The sequence below is a fragment of the Colias philodice genome, chromosome 25, assembly GCF_061535455.1.
Source record: "Colias philodice isolate Cphi_HAF_F1 chromosome 25, ilColPhil1 Martin Lab GWU primary, whole genome shotgun sequence".
NCBI classification, from domain to species: Eukaryota; Metazoa; Arthropoda; class Insecta; order Lepidoptera; family Pieridae; genus Colias; species Colias philodice.
This window is the reverse complement of record NC_143110.1, coordinates 7,966,350-7,984,941: the sequence shown is the minus strand read 5'-3', so window position 1 is coordinate 7,984,941 and position 18,592 is coordinate 7,966,350. Positions and strand designations below refer to the sequence as shown.

The 18,592-nt window shown below is 35.2% G+C and overlaps 1 protein-coding gene across 1 annotated transcript; it reads right to left on the bottom strand.

Moving 5' to 3' along the window:
- Positions 1–3,261: 3,261 nt before the first annotated feature.
- sax (type I BMP receptor saxophone) lies at positions 3,262–18,446 on the bottom strand. The gene is made up of 11 exons (XM_089710921.1): positions 18,180–18,446; positions 17,615–17,735; positions 11,606–11,788; positions 10,927–11,130; positions 9,843–9,940; positions 8,976–9,139; positions 7,910–8,095; positions 7,018–7,164; positions 6,200–6,381; positions 4,648–4,858; positions 3,262–4,110 (listed from the first exon to the last, which is right to left on the bottom strand). The coding sequence occupies exons 1-11, from the start codon at positions 18,238–18,240 to the stop codon at positions 3,958–3,960; spliced, it is 1,710 nt and encodes a 569-aa protein (XP_089567047.1). The 5' UTR covers positions 18,241–18,446; the 3' UTR covers positions 3,262–3,957.
- Between the last annotated feature and the right edge of the window lie 146 nt (positions 18,447–18,592).

Below are 18,592 nucleotides of genomic sequence, written 5' to 3'. Positions count from 1 at the left end.
TTTTATTGAGGATTTTTTTACACCTTGGGTTACATTATTGCATTTTTGGTAAGGATCTCTAATTTTTTTGAAAATGCAATATAGCCTATGTTGCTCAGTAAAGATGCAGCTTTCTAATGGTGAAAGAATTTTTGAAATCGGTCCAGTAGTTTTTGCGTGAAAACCATACATACATACATACTTACATACATACTTACAAACTTTTCCTCTTTATAATATTAGTATAGATACAGAGAATAAATTTTGAGTTGCACGCTGCAAACAGTTAATTTAAGTTTATTAACTAGCTTCACAGCCGGCGGATTCGCTTGCTTGTTACCGAGTAATAAGAAGTTTTATACAAGCTTATTCAGACAATTATGTGCAAAATTTCTATTATCCATAGACCCGGCTATCCATTGACCATATTGAAATACATACTACTTTTATAAATATTATAGATATTATAGCATTTAGAAATGAAGTATAGGCAGTAGTGTGAGATTGGTCGTTTATGACAACTTTTCTACAAATACATCAATAGAGACAGATAGTATCATGGACGTATAAAAAAAGACGGACGGTATATCGCCTAAACATTGAGTGAAGCCTAGTAATGGCGGCGAAACATCCATGTGTGTGTGCCATGTTGCCATGGCAACAGCTGTGTTGATGACAATGGCGGCTGTATTTTTTTCTATAAATTTTGCCGTAATAATTTTGTCAATAAAACATAAAAGAAATAACTTGCTTCCCTGTGGAATGTAATCCCTTGTGTTTTGTTATTTAAAATTGTACTGTTGCGACACCATTTAACCACGCAAGACGGCATTTTAAATATTTTTTGTGAAACAGTGACGCAGTTAATCAGTCGGTAGTTCACGACGTAATGGCGGCCGACTAGCTTACTATGGTGAGAGTGTGTGCGTGTTTATTGTCTTTACACGATCGCTAGCTTACTATGGTGGCTTCACGTTGTTTGTTCGTAATACGGCGTCCGTCTTTTTTTATACGTCCATGGATAGTATATACTCTATCTGATAAAAGCATTTTCATAGACGAAATTAACTCTTAAATTAACAAAAAGAGAATCACAAATTTTGCATACCATTTGCATGACTTTAAATAAAGAAATAGGATATAGGAAGATAAGAAAAAAAAAACGAAATAATAGACAAATATTTTATTTCTTAATCTGCCGCAAAACTTACAACTAAATTAATATTATTTACACGTGAACACAAATTACATAAAGTTAATGTCACTGTCACTTTACACCACAGATAACAAATATATTGTTTATGGCAATACAAAATGGCTGCCGCCATTTCAATAAATTTATGGCAAAACATAAGGAAAACCTAGGATTTCAATGATAAAGCCAACAAAAATTATTTTATTCCTTATATTACGTGAGGGCGTCCATAAATTACGTGAGGTGTTTTTTTTTTCAATTTTCCTCCCCCTGGCCCTGGTGAGATGTCGTGAGATTTTATGTAACCCCTTCCCCATCCCCCAATGTATAAGAATATACCTTTATTGAAAATATGATACAATATTACGATATCTTCTAAATGCATTTTATAAGGTACGTATAATTTTCAACAATTTTTATATAAAACTAACATTACGCAGTGCTAATTTAACGAGTGTTTTTATATTGCAACTTTAGAATAAGAAATACCGTAAATGACAAAAAATATCTGTAAAAAAATAATAGACAATGAAAACTTTTAAATTTAACTGTCAAATTGACAGTACACGCATAACGACTGTTACTATTATTTTTTCTTTTTTTATTCTAAAGTTGCTGAGATTCATTAAAATTTTATAAGTCACATGCGAACTATTTCAAAATAAGGGCACTGTCATTTATTAGTTAGCACCTAAATTAATTTTAGCAAAACTTAATATTATACGTTAATTTGTAGGCCCGTTTCAATATATTATTTACAATATACATTAAAATTTTTTGTTTGTCGAAAAAATATAAGGCACCTGTTGTTTTTTTATACAAATAAAATGAACTGTCAAAATATTTTATTATCTAAAATAAAGGCAGATAATTTAAAAAAATGTAAAAAGTTTGTTAATACCTTAGTATAGTATAATTAATATAAAAATGTTGTGTGGTTTTATGAAACCACGGTAAAAGTGAAACTGTTCGAACGGTTCCGAACACTGCTTTATACCTACTCGGCAGCCGACCGTCACGCGACATGCGCTACACAGACCAAAAAGTTTGAGACGATGTAATAAAAGTTTCACTTTAATAACGAAAATTAATTCCGAAACTGGGATCAAACCTACTTTTTCGATTATATTGTCTTTTTTATCAAACGGGCCTTTAAAATATAAGAATTTACTTGTAAAAGTTAACAAAAACTATAACAATTTACATGAAATAAATTCAGTACTTTAAAAATGCAAAAACAAAAAAATATTACAAACTAAAATATTTACACTTATATTAATTAACAATACTAATCGGCACTTCCATATTTATATCTATTTTAATATTTTTACTTATTTATTTATTTATAATATTATTTTATTTATGAGATTATTAACCGTACCTCGTAAATATACATATATTTGTTCATTTTGTTATATTCGAAAAATTTTCTTAGAAATGAGTTCTCAAAATCTTTTTTGACAAAAATTTTGCAAAAAACGAAAAAAAAAGATGCAGTTTTGTACTTTCTATGAAACATTTATGACATATTTTTTTATTGTACATTATAAGTTATAGCTGCAAACACATTAAAGATAAAAAAACAAAAAAAAGAGGTATTTGTTGAAAAATGTTAAACCGTAAATTTTGAAGTAATAAAAAAAAATCGATGTGGCATTTTCTGAGATGAAAAAAAAAATAGGTATAATATACCAAAATGTAAAAAAATAGCAGTTAAACTATACTAAATATATTTACAATGTGGCTTGACGGCTTGCATGAGCGGCAAGTTTGCGCAAGCCTCAAACACTTGACGATATTCCACACTTGTTAAATATGGCTTTTTACACTATTTATAGTTTTAAAGTGCGTTGGAGCTATTACGAATGTAGGGTAGTTAGAAAAATTTCATAGAAGAACTATTTCTGTCTAAAATTACATCTTATATATAAAATTCTCGTGTCACAATGTTAGTCTGCATACTCCTCCGAAACGGGTGGACCGATTCTCATGAAATTTTCTGTGCATATCGGGTAAGTCTGAGAATCGGCCAACATCTATTTTTCATATGTACCACGGGCGAAGCCGGGGCGGACCGCTAGTATTTTATATTATTAAGATATTTAATTTACATAAAGTATATAACTATAGTGTCAAAAGAATTACTAGAAGTAATTTTAAATTTTCTTTATCATTCGTGATTACTCCAAGGCATGTTATTGTTATTTCTAATTCCATAAATTCTCAAGTCTTTTGGACTGTCTAAAAACTGTACTTAAAAGTACTGTCTGATCGACACAAATTGAAAACTGCTGCGCCGAAAAACATGAAACTTCATTTTTTACATGTTGTAAATTAGCAAAATTTGTTCTGCTAAGATTTTTCACCAAATTAGCAAGATCGATGTAGTTTGTACCTGGCTATTAAGCATAACTTTTACTGGGTATTATTACGCAAATCGCAATCTTGAAAATTCATATTTAAACTTGGCTGTGCTTTTTGAATAAGTTTTTCTTTTCTTTTTGGCTCCTATTTGTCTCTCGGTCAATATTATCTTGTATACTTACACATATGTCTAAAAACAGTTCTTCCGAGTAATTATTTTTATATCTATACTAATATTATAAAGCTGAAGAGTTTGTTTGTTTGAACGCGCTAATCTCAGGAACTACTGGTCCGATTTGAAAAATGCTTTCGGTGTTAGATAGCCCATTCATTGAGGAAGGCTATAGGCTATATATCATCACGCTAAGACCAACAGGAGCGGAGTCACGCGGGTGAAACCGCGGAGCGCAGCTAGTAATCTATACAGAGACTTCATTATCTTCATTCAACCTGATGGAATTATCATTAGCTGCTAATTTCAACAGAGTCTTTTTTATCCTGAGCGCCGGCAGTCGGACCGATGGGTTTTGGTGCCAACATTCCCGCATTAGATTCGCTAGGCCGACCATCGTCTGAAAAAAAATATATTATTTTTACTAATAATTTAAAATTGTTTTATTGGTAGAGCAAATCTAGACAAGTACTGGGTAAATTTGAATCATCAGTCTACTAATCGAAGATTGTAATGGGAATTTAAAGCCTAGAAGATCAGGCTATGAGCATATTTGTCTCCTAACTATGAACAGGTTTTAATGACAAATAGCGACGATGATAAAACTTATGGTAAGTTTCCACGTGAGTTATTTTAAAAGATTTTCCACATGATTGTTATTATATTGATTATGCTGATGATAGTGACAACCATGATAGTGTAGGTAAAGTTAGTCATATTTGTTATAGTGGTGTGCACAGTACAGATAATGTTGGTATTTGTTATAGTGGTGGTGCAGCTAATATTTATATTTGTTATAGTGCTGGTGCAGCGTTATTATTATTATAATCATAATGACAATGACGATGCTGCTGCTGCTGCACACTCGAAGCTGGGCCGTGCGGGGCCAGCTCGAAGCTGGGCCGTGCGGGGCCAGCTCGCTGGGGGCTACACTCACCGGGTGCGCCTGTCGGGGCGGCTGGGGCCGGGCGCCGTCCACGCACACGACCTTGCGCATCAGCTCGAAGCTGGGGTCGTGCGGGGCCAGCTCGTGGTACGGCGGTAGGGGCTCGCGCGCGGGGTTCGCACGGCACGCCACCTCCCACAGCACGAGCCCGAGCGCGTAGATGTCGCACTTGCGGTACGATTCGAAGCACGACATGTTCATGCTGCGAAATAAATTTTAAGATATCATATATGGTAACACTAGCTTCCACCCGCGGCTTCGCCCGCGTGGTGTTTCGATAAAAGGTAGCCTATGTTCTTTCTCAGGGTCTAAAGATTGTCTATGCCAAATTTCATCAAAATCGGTTGAGAGGTATAAACGGGAAAGCGTAACAGACAGACAGACAGACAGACATTTATAATATTAGTAGGGATTTGCGGATAGAAATTTTAAACTGAAAATTTTACAGTTTTAAGAAAAATTGAAAAGTTATATTCATAACAAAGATTCTGATATAAGATTTCTTCTGAAATATAGCCATTGATACGACTAAACATCTAAAGTCATGTCCAGATCTTGCTACATCACAACTCGAAAAAAGGTAATGGACAGCAATATTTATTTTACTTTTCGGTAAATAGATATACTTGTAATATAATTAAAAGGTTTATTGTGTGTAATATCACAACACCCTTATGGAATTTATATAAATCTTACAAAACCAAAGCAAAAGGTGTGATGTTGTGATTTTTCTAAAGCTTTCGATTCTGTCGAACACAAAACGTTTTTTAGAAAACCTAATTTTCATGGAATCAAGAATATTGCTGAAGGTCTGGAAGCTTTTTACTTAACTAACCAATTCCAAACGCATTTAATTCAAAGGCTAGAACTCACCTGATACACTTATAAAAACAGGTGTCCTACAAGGATATATTCTAGGTCCGTTTTTAATTTCAATCTACAATAATAATTTGCTTTATCGAATTTGTGTCAAACTTTATTTTTTAACGATACCAAAACGAGACGAATTGGTTTACGACTAACAATTTATTACTCAACACCAAACCAAAACGTGCAGTACATATTACTAAATACACATAGAAAAAATCATATTATTGAAGTGAAACTTCTTTATCGGGGTTGGAAAAAAATTTAGTGTAACATTTTTTCGTTACGCGTGACATTTTTCCGTTACTGAATGGAACGTTTTTCCGTTAATGCCATCTTTTTCTTATCCCTACCACGCCTGATTCGACGTATTTATGTAAAGTTGCATATAGTAATTATTAGTAATATTAGTAAATTATTGAAGTGAAAACTTCTTTAGCGGCGTTGGGTATAAAATCTTAAACTCGCGTCAGGACACTTGACCCGATCGAAAAAGCGTAAGACGGATGGCCATATCAAACATGCTCAACGTTAATAATCAAGTTTTCACTTCTGCCGGCACTCCCCCAGTGCAACCCGTCTTTTTTTTTTTTTGAAAAATAAGGTCATAAAGAAGTTTCACTTCTTACGTGTGTACACTAGTACATGCACACATTTTTTCTTCAATTTCACGTACCTCTGGTCCAACATCTCCGGGCTCATGTATCTCTTTGTGCCCTGTCTGGGGTTATGTATAAGCCCCTCCGCTACATGTTGCCTTGTGACAGCCAACCCTAGGTCCGCTATACAACATTCACCGTTCACTTTCATTAGGATGTTCTTGGATTTTATATCGCGGTGCGCTATTGCTGGTTTTCCCTGGAACAATGGATAAATAATTTGTAATGTATTATATATTTTAGTAAAGGACACTTAGAAATAGTAGTAGTATCCATACATATATTATAAATGCGAAAGTAACTCTGTCTGTCTGTCTGTTACTCAATCACGCGGCACGCCTTAACTACTGAACCAATTTTTGGATGAAATTTGGTATAGAGATATTTTGATACCCGAGAAAGGACATAGGCTACTTTTTACCCTGGGAAATAGGATAGGTTTTATCCCAGAAATCCCACGGGAACGGGAACTATGCGGGCTTTTCTATGACTGCGCGGGTGAAGCTGCGGGTGAAAAGCTAGTAAGTTATAATTTCTTATGTTCGTCTTCTTTTGCTCAATAAACAATCAATCGTCGATTAGATAACTCTGCCTAATAGACACGTAGGCAGAGTTTTGCTTCAGACAATTTTTGAGCATAGAATTATATGTTTCATATATTAAATGTTTCACTACTAAGTAGAAGGGGATGGGGTAAAAGCGAATTATAACAAATTACAATACACTAAACTGTTTCTTGCTGTTTTTTTATATACTTGAATACCTAAGACTGTTTAGTTATAACAAAGAGTAAATAAATACATGATAAATGCTACATTTATTTTAAAACAATTACCTGTGTCCCATGTATATCAGTGTGCAGATGCAATAATCCATTCACAATGGACAGACAGATAACCATCATTTGATGCCTCGTGAGGGTAGTTCGAGCCAAATGCTCGTAGAGTGAACCGAGTGGATGGAAATGCGTGATCAGCCATAACTGAAAGAGAGGGTTGAAATTAGTGATTTTTTAAGCATTACATATCAAAAAAATATCTGTTTAAAATTTATCAGATAGTTTTTCGTCACAATTTTTTAATTTTAATATAGTTTGATATAGTTTAATATCTGTGTGCGATTAAAATTTAAAACTCGTTTTGAAATGTTCTTCTTTAATAAGAATCTCTTAGGACTTAGATCAAAACGTAGCGGCTCTCACGGCTGCACCACTGCACCCATATCTCTTCTTGCATCTATATACCCACGATATGCGATGATATATGTATAATGTATATATAGGTATTATATAATGGAGGGTAGTTTTGTCGGCTTTTTACTTAATAAATCCCCACTTTATGCCGTCAAGCCGTATTAATAACAGGGCGCGGATATTAGTTGCAATTCTTCCTTGAATATTGTTCACGGATATTGATCGCAATTCTTTCCACCACCACTGTTTGTACACATTATTTTCCTCTTATGTACTTTATGTGTCTCTATCTTCTTTTGTATGTGTAATAAATAATTAAATCTATACTAATATTATAAAGCTGAAGAGTTTGTTTGTTTGAACGCGCTAATCTCGGGAACTACTGGTCCGATTTGAAAAATTCTTTCGGTGTTAGATAGCCCATTTATCGAGGAAAGTTATAGGCTATATATCATCACACTACGACCAACAGGAGTGGAGCCACGGGGGTGAAACCGCGCGGAGCAGCTAGTAAATAAATAAATCGCAGACCCACCTGTGTGCAACTGTTCCGGCTGGTCATATCGCTGCCCACGTACGCGAGTATGTTCTCGTGTCGCAGTAGCACAGTGCTGTATACTTCGGTCTCTCGCCGCCAACTCGCTTCGTCCCGAGAGAAGAATATCTTCACGGCCACACTGTCAGCGCACCACGCGCCTCGCCATACTTCACCGTAGCGACCCTTAAAAGATACATTTTATTTATTTTATTTGTTTTTCATTTCAGTACAAAACAAACAGATACATAATAACTTAGTACTCTGCCAAACTGTAAAACAGTTTTAAAGATTATCATCAACATTATCATTGAAATCAATATTACGAATGTTTGTTTTATTTTACAGATAACTCGCTGCGCTCCGCGGTTTCACCCGCGTGGCGCCGCTTCTGTTGGTCTTAGCGTGATGATATACAGCCTATAGCCTTCCTCGATAAATGAGCTATCCAACACCAAAAGAATTTTTCAAATCAGACCAGTAGTTCTTGAGATTAGCGCGTTCGAACAAAAAAACTCTTCAGCTTTATAATATTAGAATAGAAGAATAGATAAGCACAATCATTTAGTCATAAAAGCTATATTCTTTTCTCGTTTTAGCATAGAAATAAAATTAACTAATGGAATGCTAATAGGCATATTGAAAATTTAGAAAACATGGGAGAAAAGTTAACAACAGTGTGTTTTTTTGTTATACAGTCCGCTAACTGGATGTTACAACTATTAAGTAGAATAAAAAGTTGACAAGACACTGCCCTAGTAAACGAGAGGTATAATAATTAATAAGGTAAAAAATGTTTTAAATTTAAGTAACAAATCCATCCAAACATGCTAATACATATTTCCTAATTAAAAAAAATGTATGCGTGTACTAGAATACACACGTAAGAAGTGAAACTTCTTTATGACCTTAAAAATGTCACGAGTATGGCGTAACGCAAAAATGTCACGCGTACGGCGTAACGCAAAAATGTTACACTAAATTTTTGTCCAACCCCCATAAAGAAGTTTCACTTCAAAAAAAATGTATCCAATTTGATAAACAAATTCCAACAAAACCAACAAACCTTTCCGATCCTCTCAATCAACGTGACCTGTTTGGCCAGGGTCCGTTGCACCATGAGCGGCAGACCGGAGCCCGAGCCGCTGCTCATGGACGTTTCAAGGTATTCCCGGAGTGTGGAGTCTCCGGCTGCTGTAGCTCGGACTGCGTTTTGGGAACCGTCTATGCCTGGAAATTTTATTTATTATTAATTAATAACAAGAAATGTTGTGTGGTTTTATGAAACCACGGTAAAAGTGAAACTTTCCGAACACTGCTTTATACCTACTCGGCAGCCGACCGTCACGCGACATGCGCTACACAGACCAAAAAGTTTGAGATGATGTAATAAAAGATTCACTTTAAAAAAAATAAGAAAAGACGTGTGGCACTCGGGGACTGCCGCGGTAAAGCTGCATAGCATGCCTTCAAGCCACACCTCCGAGCCCGTCGGAGTGGGGAGCGTGATGTTTTTTCGTTACGGAATTTCTCGATTCGGTCCCCGTGCTCAAGGCCCGCGATAGAAGCTATGCAATAGCTTAAAAAGTGCAGAGAGTACAGTATAATACAAAACATGATACAATACACAGCTAGATACACAATCTCGCTGAAAAATTGTCCGAAGCAAAACTCTGCCTACGCGTATAGTGTTGGCAGAGTTTTCTAATGAGCGACTTTGAACATTATTACAACGAAATAAGGTGTTAATTACAATTAATGTTTTGTCATATTTATAACATGATCTTTGTAGGCGATTTTGGGCCTAGTTCTTTATGGTATGCCATCGTCTTAATTACAAACCATTCCTATAATGACTGTTTACAAAAATGTGTCCGACATAATGTCAAGCGTAATTATAATTTCAAACTACATATTTTAATGAGTACATTACCTTCATAGAAAGCACTCGCTACTGGTGGACTGTACAAATTATTTGTGAAATAATTTGAATCCATGCCCAATTTCTGAGCTGCTTGAAGTACCCGCAATCTGTAATGACAAATTACATAATATTCATTAATTTTTTGAACATAATAATTGTAATTATAATACAAATTTAACAGATTTGAGCATGAAAGGTGTTGATTTCAAATTGTAATAACTGAGTATGTGAAGAGAAACGTCTTTAAGCGCATTTAGAGCAAATTTCGTTTCGTGGGAAGCTTCCTTTATGAAATAAAGGAAAGGTCATGTCATAAAGGAAGGCGACAACTTTTCGGTACTCTGAATATTGCCAAAGAAGTTTCACTTCTAACACGTGTGCTCAGCACAGACGCTTTTTTATTGAAATTTGACAATAAGAAGCACGTTAGCAACGATCCCAATCCTTCAGAGCACTAGAATTTTGTATTTTTTTATTTTAAACTAGCTGCGCGCCGTGGTTTCGTCCACGTGGCTCTGCTCCTGTTGTAAAGCTGAGGAGTTTGTTTGCTTGTTTGAACGCGCTAATCTCAGGATTCAGGAACTACCGGTCCGATTTGAATAATTATTTCTGTGTTAGATAGCCCATTTATCGAGGAAGGCTATAGGCTATATATCATCACGCTAAGACCAACAGGAGCGGAGCTACGCGGGTGAAACCGCGGGGCGCAGCTAGTATAAAAAAAAATTGGTTGTCTAAAGTCGGTTTACTGACGATAGTTGAACGTGACAACGGCCTATTGTGCTTCTTTGTCGCTCGTTCCGCGCTCTCGCTTGCACTTCAAGCCTACATGGAACGCCTCAGAGCGAGGTAACGCCGCATGAGTCATGTTTTTTCGTGCGTGCAGCCGGCTATCGAATTATAAAGCCTTGTATCTACTTGAGCATGCTCAGGCGAATGAGCGGCTCATTTAGCCGAGACGCCTGAGCACGCCCGGCCCGAGCATTCTCAGGCGTCTCCACTTGAGCGGCTCGGCCAAATGAGCCGCTCATTCGACTGAGCATGCTCAAGTGGATACAAGGCTTTAGACGTTGTCCCGTCAATATCTCGGCACCTGTGCGTGCGGCGCAGCAGCAGCACGGCCAGCGCGGCCAGCGCGGCCAGCAGCAGCGCGGCGGCGAGCCCGCCCGCCCACAGCGCGCCGGCGCCGCCCGCCGCCCCGCGCGCGCCCGCCGCCAGCGCGGGGAACGCGCCGCTGTTGCACATGTCGCCCGCGCAGCAGGTCACGTTCAGCTGGCCCGCGTGCCGCTTGCGGACGCTGTATACACGAATACTTGTGAATTCCAAATAGAAAGAAAAAGAAAGAAAAGTAATTTATTGCCTAAATACCTTATACAATTTATCTTAAAATTAGGCAAACAGATACAGTCTCCGCAAAATGCTGCACAAAAGCAGCGCTGAAATAGACAAACACAAACACTTATTCAACTAGACTACTTTAAGAAGCGCTTTTGAATTGTTAAAAATATTCAATATTTACCACCAGTTCAGCGAGCAGTTTCTAGAGAGAATAGCTAGCAAAAAAACTATAGTGCACATACGAGCTGCAACTGTGAGCGACTTTTAACATTTTACTTTTTCATGCAGACTGCATGAAATTACTTATTACTGCATGTATTTACACTGTAATATTTATTACACACTTTCAATCAATTCATTGCAATTTCAATAAAATTAGTCAGTGAAAATGGTCATTAATAATCAAAAACTAAACTAACAAAACAAAAACTCACCCAGACGACGGCTGATTGCTATGGCATGTGAACTGATAGTGATCAACCCTCTGGAAGCACCCCCTGGAATACCGCAGCTCCCCGTCAGAGGTGCGCACGGTTGACTTGAAGCAGTATAGCGCTAGGTCACATGTTTGCGATTCATTGTCACACTCTGGCGATTCACATTGGTGACATTTGTACCTGAGAATTGATTTTTTTATGATTTACTTATATTTATGTAATTTTATTAAATAGTAAGGTAGTGGATAGTCTGTCTGTGTCTTGAAAAACTATAATTTAATTAAGTTAAAATATTTGCATTGAGGGTAGATGACGAATTCAAACTTTCCATGTTATTTGTGATTGTAACATACAAATAGAACTTTCCTTCTTACAATTTTTATTCAAAATTGAATGACAAAATGTTTAATAATTAAATTCAAAGATGTTGCATTATGACATCAAGTGAGATGATTAAGAGGAGGCTCCCTAACATAATTTCTGGCACTAAGAGACTGCTACGGTGCTAGACGCTAACACAGCCGTAATAAAGTTGAATATCGCGTGCGCTCTTTGATCGCGTTCGTGCTCGAAACTAAATCTCGTAAGTCTCAATTCTTATTTCGTTTATAACTAAAGTAATAATTGATCTAGAGAAAAAATATCTTCGGATTGGATAGTAAACTACATTTTCTTACTGATAACATTTATTTTAGACATAAAGTCCAAGTAAATCTTAAAAAAAGTGTAATAATCCTTAAAAAGGCATAATTTTTGAATAAAAAATGAATCGAGCGAAAATGTTACAATTACGTAACTGTCTTGTACATGGAAAGAAAAAGACCCAATAAATCATATACTAAAGTTCCATTTTGATTGTATGTGTGACTGTTTCAGAATATTAATGCAAATTCACATATAATTTAGGGAGCCTCCCCTTAATACTTGCATAATCAAACTATTAAAATAATGTATGAATACATTTATCAATATTAAAATTCCATAGAGTTTACATCCAAATCCTCTACTGTATTTCACATTCCCTTAATCACACTCATCTTATTTTTATTAATTGTTGATGGTGGCAATGAACAGCAATTTGTGAAAATACATGATCAATAATGATCAGTCAAAGCTACAGAAAACTAGTATGTGTTACTAAAAACTAACTACACAACTAATCAAAGTATTGTCTATCTAATAAAATAAAACGCTTGATCGACAGACAAGAACCAAAAACTATATTTAAAAAACCGAACATATCAAAACCTAACACACATCTTGCTACATGTCGCTACTAAATAGTTCGTATATGAGTGATATTGTCGATATAAAATAACACCCCTACTTATCACAATATTCACTAAACAATCATATACAAAATTATTCTATACAAACTATGCCAAGAAGCAACATAAATTTATAATGTTTTGCTGAACATAAACTTTTAGTAAGAATATCAGCTGGCATATCAGCTGTTGGCAAATACAGCACCTTAACAATTTTATCTCTTACTAGATCACAACAAAAATGATATTTAATATCGATATGCTTTGTACGTTTATGAAATGCTGGATTTGCACACAGCTTCTGCGCACCTTGGTTATCATTAAATATGCAAATAGTGTACATCTTATTGGTTATTTCATATTGTAATTCCTTAAGATATAATGCTTCTCTACATGCTTCAGATAGACCAATATACTCTGATTCAGTGCTAGAGAGGGCTACACATTTCTGTTTTCTACACTCCCATGATATTACACCATCAGATAACAAAAAACACATTCCAGTATATGATCTCCTATCTTCAGAGTTAGAAGCCCAATCAGCATCTACATAGCCTGTTATTTCTGAATTACCTTCTTTACAATATTTTATTCCATAACATTTAGTTCGTTTTAAATACCTTAATACTCTTTTTGCATATTCCCAATGCTCTTTTGTGTGACAATTATTAAACTGACTTAAAAAACTTATAGAGTAACTAATATCTGGCCTAGTTAAGACTGACAAGTACATCAAACTACCAATTAATTGTTGATAGGGCACATGACTATTTGCCCCTACTGGACCTTTATTTACATTTAATTTGACCTCCATCGGAGTATCAACAGTCTTACAATCACTTAAATTAAATCTGCTTAAAAGTTGATCAATATAAGCTTCCTGACTCAAAGTTACATATCCTTTATCTTTATTGAAGGTTACATTCATTCCAAGACATAATTTAGCTTCACCTAAGTCCTTAATGCTGAAATTATTAGATAAAATCTGTTTCAAGTTATTAGTTTCAATTATATCATTGGAAAATATAAAGAAATCGTCGACATAGACTGTCACAATGGTCTTACAATTATTAATATTCTTTGTATACATACATGGTTCTATTTTTGACCTTTTGTAACCATTCAAAGCTTCCTGCAAGGATATCTCATCCATGAACATGTTGTCATCTTTTATACAAGCACTTGCAAATCCATATCTGTCTGGCTGCTGCCTACGCCGGGGACCAGATATTATGTTGACATTGTTCAATATAATGGAGTCTTCACTGTCTGTTGTACCAGTCTCAGAGCTATCTAATGTGTCTTCTTCACAAGGTACATATAGTTCACTGCTGTCATCTGTGTTCGAGCTCTCTGATTGTTCAAGTGAATCTTCCTGAGGTGTCAAGTCTTTTTCCTCCACTGGAACCATATTCACTTCATCTGAACAATTTTCCTGTACCTTCAGATCACTCTCTGTCTCCATCTTGACATGACCTAGACGTCGATGCCAAACTTCACTGGACACCATCACTGCAGCCGATGAACAACACTCAGGCATGTTTAGTTTATACACACCATTCAACAGACTCGCTGTAGCCACTAATACTCCTGCTTGGTTGAAAATCTGACATCCATTATTGTTGAATGAAACTTTGTTTCCTTTTGATATAAGTTGACTAACAGACAACAGATTTGTAGTCAACTTCGGCACGCATAATACATCTTCCACTGTAATATCGTATTCACAGGCATGCGTCTTTGTCGTAATCTGCACATCTCCAGTACATACTACTGGTATTTTATCTTTATTTGCCACGACAATTTCTTTGATCATAACATCTCGCGACACATTTGACAACCATTCTTCGTTCGCGGTTAGATGAACACTCGCCCCGGAGTCAATATACCAGTCACTTTTACAAAATTCACCATTCAGGAACACGGCGCTAAACGCGTTACTTCTTGTGCGTTCATTTTTATTTGTGTTCGACGCATTTTTGTCCGAAAATGTACACTGATTGCGATAATGTCCTGTTTGTTTACATTTGTAGCATCTAATGACTTTTGGTTTTGACTTTGACAAGTTTGACATCTGTTCAGTGTTACCAACATTCCGTTTCATCTTATAACTCGCAAATGCTCCACTGGAATTGGAAGCGCTACTGTCTTTGCCATTTCCACTTTCTTCCATATCCAATAATTTTGTTTTAATGGCGTCTGATGTCAATGGTATGCCGCAATGCTCAATCGCCATTATCATAGGGGAATATTTTTCTGTTAATCCCGCTAACAAAAGCGATGCGACCCACTCATCATTGATATTAAAGCCCGTACCGCTTAATTTTTGGCTTGTTTCAATGATTTGTGTCACGTACGAAGTCATTGAAGCACTATTTTCGAGTCGTATTGAAATCAAACTCCTCAGCAAACTGATTCTTCTCGTGAATCCTGAGTCATCAAATAGGTTCTTCAATTTCTTCCACAGCTCATGTGTCGTTTGTACACTTTTTATATGCACATAAAGCGACGAATCTATTGTCATGATCAGCTTAGCTCTGGTTTTCGCGTCACCTGCTGCTCCTATTTCTGCTGGTACAGTCTCCGACTTGATGCAATCAGACAATCCCTCCAGCACCAGAAAATTCTCAGCCGCAAAAGCCCATTCGCTGTAGTTTTCACGTCCTTTCAATTTAGGCACACTAACAAGATAATTCGTCGTCATTTTCAACTAAAAAATCTGGGCCCATAACCTCTAATAAAATAAAACGCTTGATCGACAGACAAGAACCAAAAACTATATTTAAAAAACCGAACATATCAAAACCTAACACACATCTTGCTACATGTCGCTACTAAATAGTTCGTATATGAGTGATATTGTCGATATAAAATAACAGTCTAGCTCAAATGGTTTGACCATTCTAACTTTTAAAGCAAATTGAAGCACCAGAGACCAATTACACTAATTTTCATAATTATTTGAACACTGCTAACACTTTAGTGTTAAGGATCTGCCAATTGGCCTGTTTAGTGTTAAGATGGTGCCTTATTTTGAATAACAAATATTTTAAAGTGTATCAAAACTCTTTTGTCATAAAAACGCACACAGAACTCTGCTTATCGATTTTTTCTTCAGCCAAATTATCATACAAACTAGCTTCCGCCCACGACTCTGTACGTGCATCCCCGTTTTTCCCCGTTCCCGCAAGAATTTCGGGAAAACCTTTCTTAGCGGATGCCTACGTCCTAACATCTACATGCATGCCAAATTTCAGCCCGATACGTCCAGTGGTTTGGGCTGTGCGTTGATAGATCACTATATCAGTCACCTTTGAGTTTTATATATATAGATAGATATTGTGGTGGCTGCAGTAACTACTACAATTTTTTATCACTACATATAACTTTTTATGATACTACTATACTTTAATTATTCATAACTATCTACTCACTGCAAACCATACTCACCTCTTCTGAAACTTTCTTCTCCTGAGCAGCAAAAAAACAAATTAATTCATTTTAACAATACAACATTATTTGTTATGTGCAATAGGCATGACGACAGTATCCATAAATGATCGTATTAGTGTTTTTAAGGGAAAATGTACAATAAATAAATTCAATATAGTGACTTAGAAATCTTAAACCATTAAGATTAATGAGATTATCAATAAAATAAAACATTGAAATTCTGCAGTTAGAAATTTTGACTAAAACACGCGTGACGTCACGCTTAAGTAAACAACTCGCGTCAGATGTGTTTTGTTGTTATGAATATGTTGAGAATACGCATTTTTATTTATTTTCTATTGTTTCACGTATGCTTTATCGACTCAGAACAGAAATACAATTGCGAATTCACGAATACGTGGTTCGGGGTTCTCCGCACCAACTTTATACAATCATTTCTTATTATTTCTCGCTTGAAATAATTACTAACACATTTTTGAGCATTATTTTTATGTGGATTCATACTGCAATACTGCACACCACTCATAAACTTTGAAATTCGTTTCTATAACACATATTAAATAAAGACTTTTTTAATTTTCTTCGCAATGCGTACAAATAATTACGTATTTACCAAATTTTGACGTCACGCCTACGCCATGACACCTGTGAGCTGTTTTGGCACAGTTAATAAATATTTTTTGAAAAAATGGCTTTTATCTTCGTTAAATTTAAGTATATTACCGAAATATAGGGTTTTTCTTGTATAGTAAACGTATACACACATTATGGAAGAGGATTTCAAAATCTTTCGTCATGCCTATTAAAAATAAATTTATGTTTCAAGAACATGCTAATTCTCCTTAAGTTTAATTTGGAAAGGAAGAGCTTGTTATGCTATTAATACACTGTTTTAGTGCTCAAAAAAAATTATGTTACTAATTATTATTGTTTATCTTTTAGTTTGTTTTTATTCACAACTAGCAAACCGGGCGAACTCCGTTTCGCCACCAGAGACACCTTTTCTTTGCTATAAACCTCACGGAGCCCAAGACCTTTCCAACGAATGCAAAACCGTGGAAATCGGTTGGTGCGTTCTGGAGTTATAGCGTCAGGAAGGAAAACCCGACTTATTTTTATATAGTAGATAATAAGTAATAAATAACCTTATGTATCTAGCCCAAAATACTGTTATTTAAACTAATAATTAATACATAAATCTATATTTAGATTTAACCTTTTCAAATTGAATAATTTAGGTAGAGATTATAAACAATATTATTATGTTGATAGACTAAAGACTTACCTTGGATGGTGAACCATCATCTTATTATCAATTGGATCATCTTGAATAAGGTGGTCGGCTTGTGTTTGTGTGCTTGGGAAAAGGCCATCTTTCTCCAAATTATCAAAACCTGCAAGGCCAGCTAAAACAAAATTTAGAAATGGTTAAAACCTTCGTTACATAAATCATTTCAAAAGTGATATCGTAAAAAGCATACCTACGACAATTATGATATCATAGTAAATGTTATTCAATGTAAATTTTATGAATTGTTTAATAAAATTAATTACGTACATAGTTACTTTAGTAATAAACAAAATGACTTTATGTTGTAAATCGGTCAATGAGAGCAACTTTAAAATATAACGTGAATTAATTCATGCAAGGTATCTGCTCAGAATTTGTAAATAAACCCAGAATATAATAGTGGTACGACGAAAACAATAATAAAAAATATTAATGTACAGACGACGCGGATGCATGTCTCCCTAGCCATTATCGCTTGAAATTATGACATACAATTAATACTGTGATTGCAGATCACTTTTATACGAATAAATAATGTACTATTATTGATTAAACTCACCATAACAAGCACTTATTAATAAAAATGTGAATAAATATCCTACAATGACAACGTCCGCCATTCTTCATTCATCATAATTCATAACAAAGCATGAAATCGGTCACGACTCACGACACGAACTTAATAAAATACCTTGGAACTATTTTAAAATAATCTGATAAATTATAAAGGTAAATCTTATTTTTTAATATTTCATGACTCTTTATAAATTTCTTTTATTCATATTTTTATTCTCAAATTTATTTTAGGAGTTCAATTGAATACTGAGATAGTTGCGTTCACGTTGCGTTCAGAAAGTTTAGAAACGCAAATTGTTTAGTGTTCAGTTTAGTGTTTCTTTTTAATAAAATAAGTAATATTCAAAAAAATTATAAAAGTTTTAAAATGTTAATTTATTTAAAGATGATGTGATT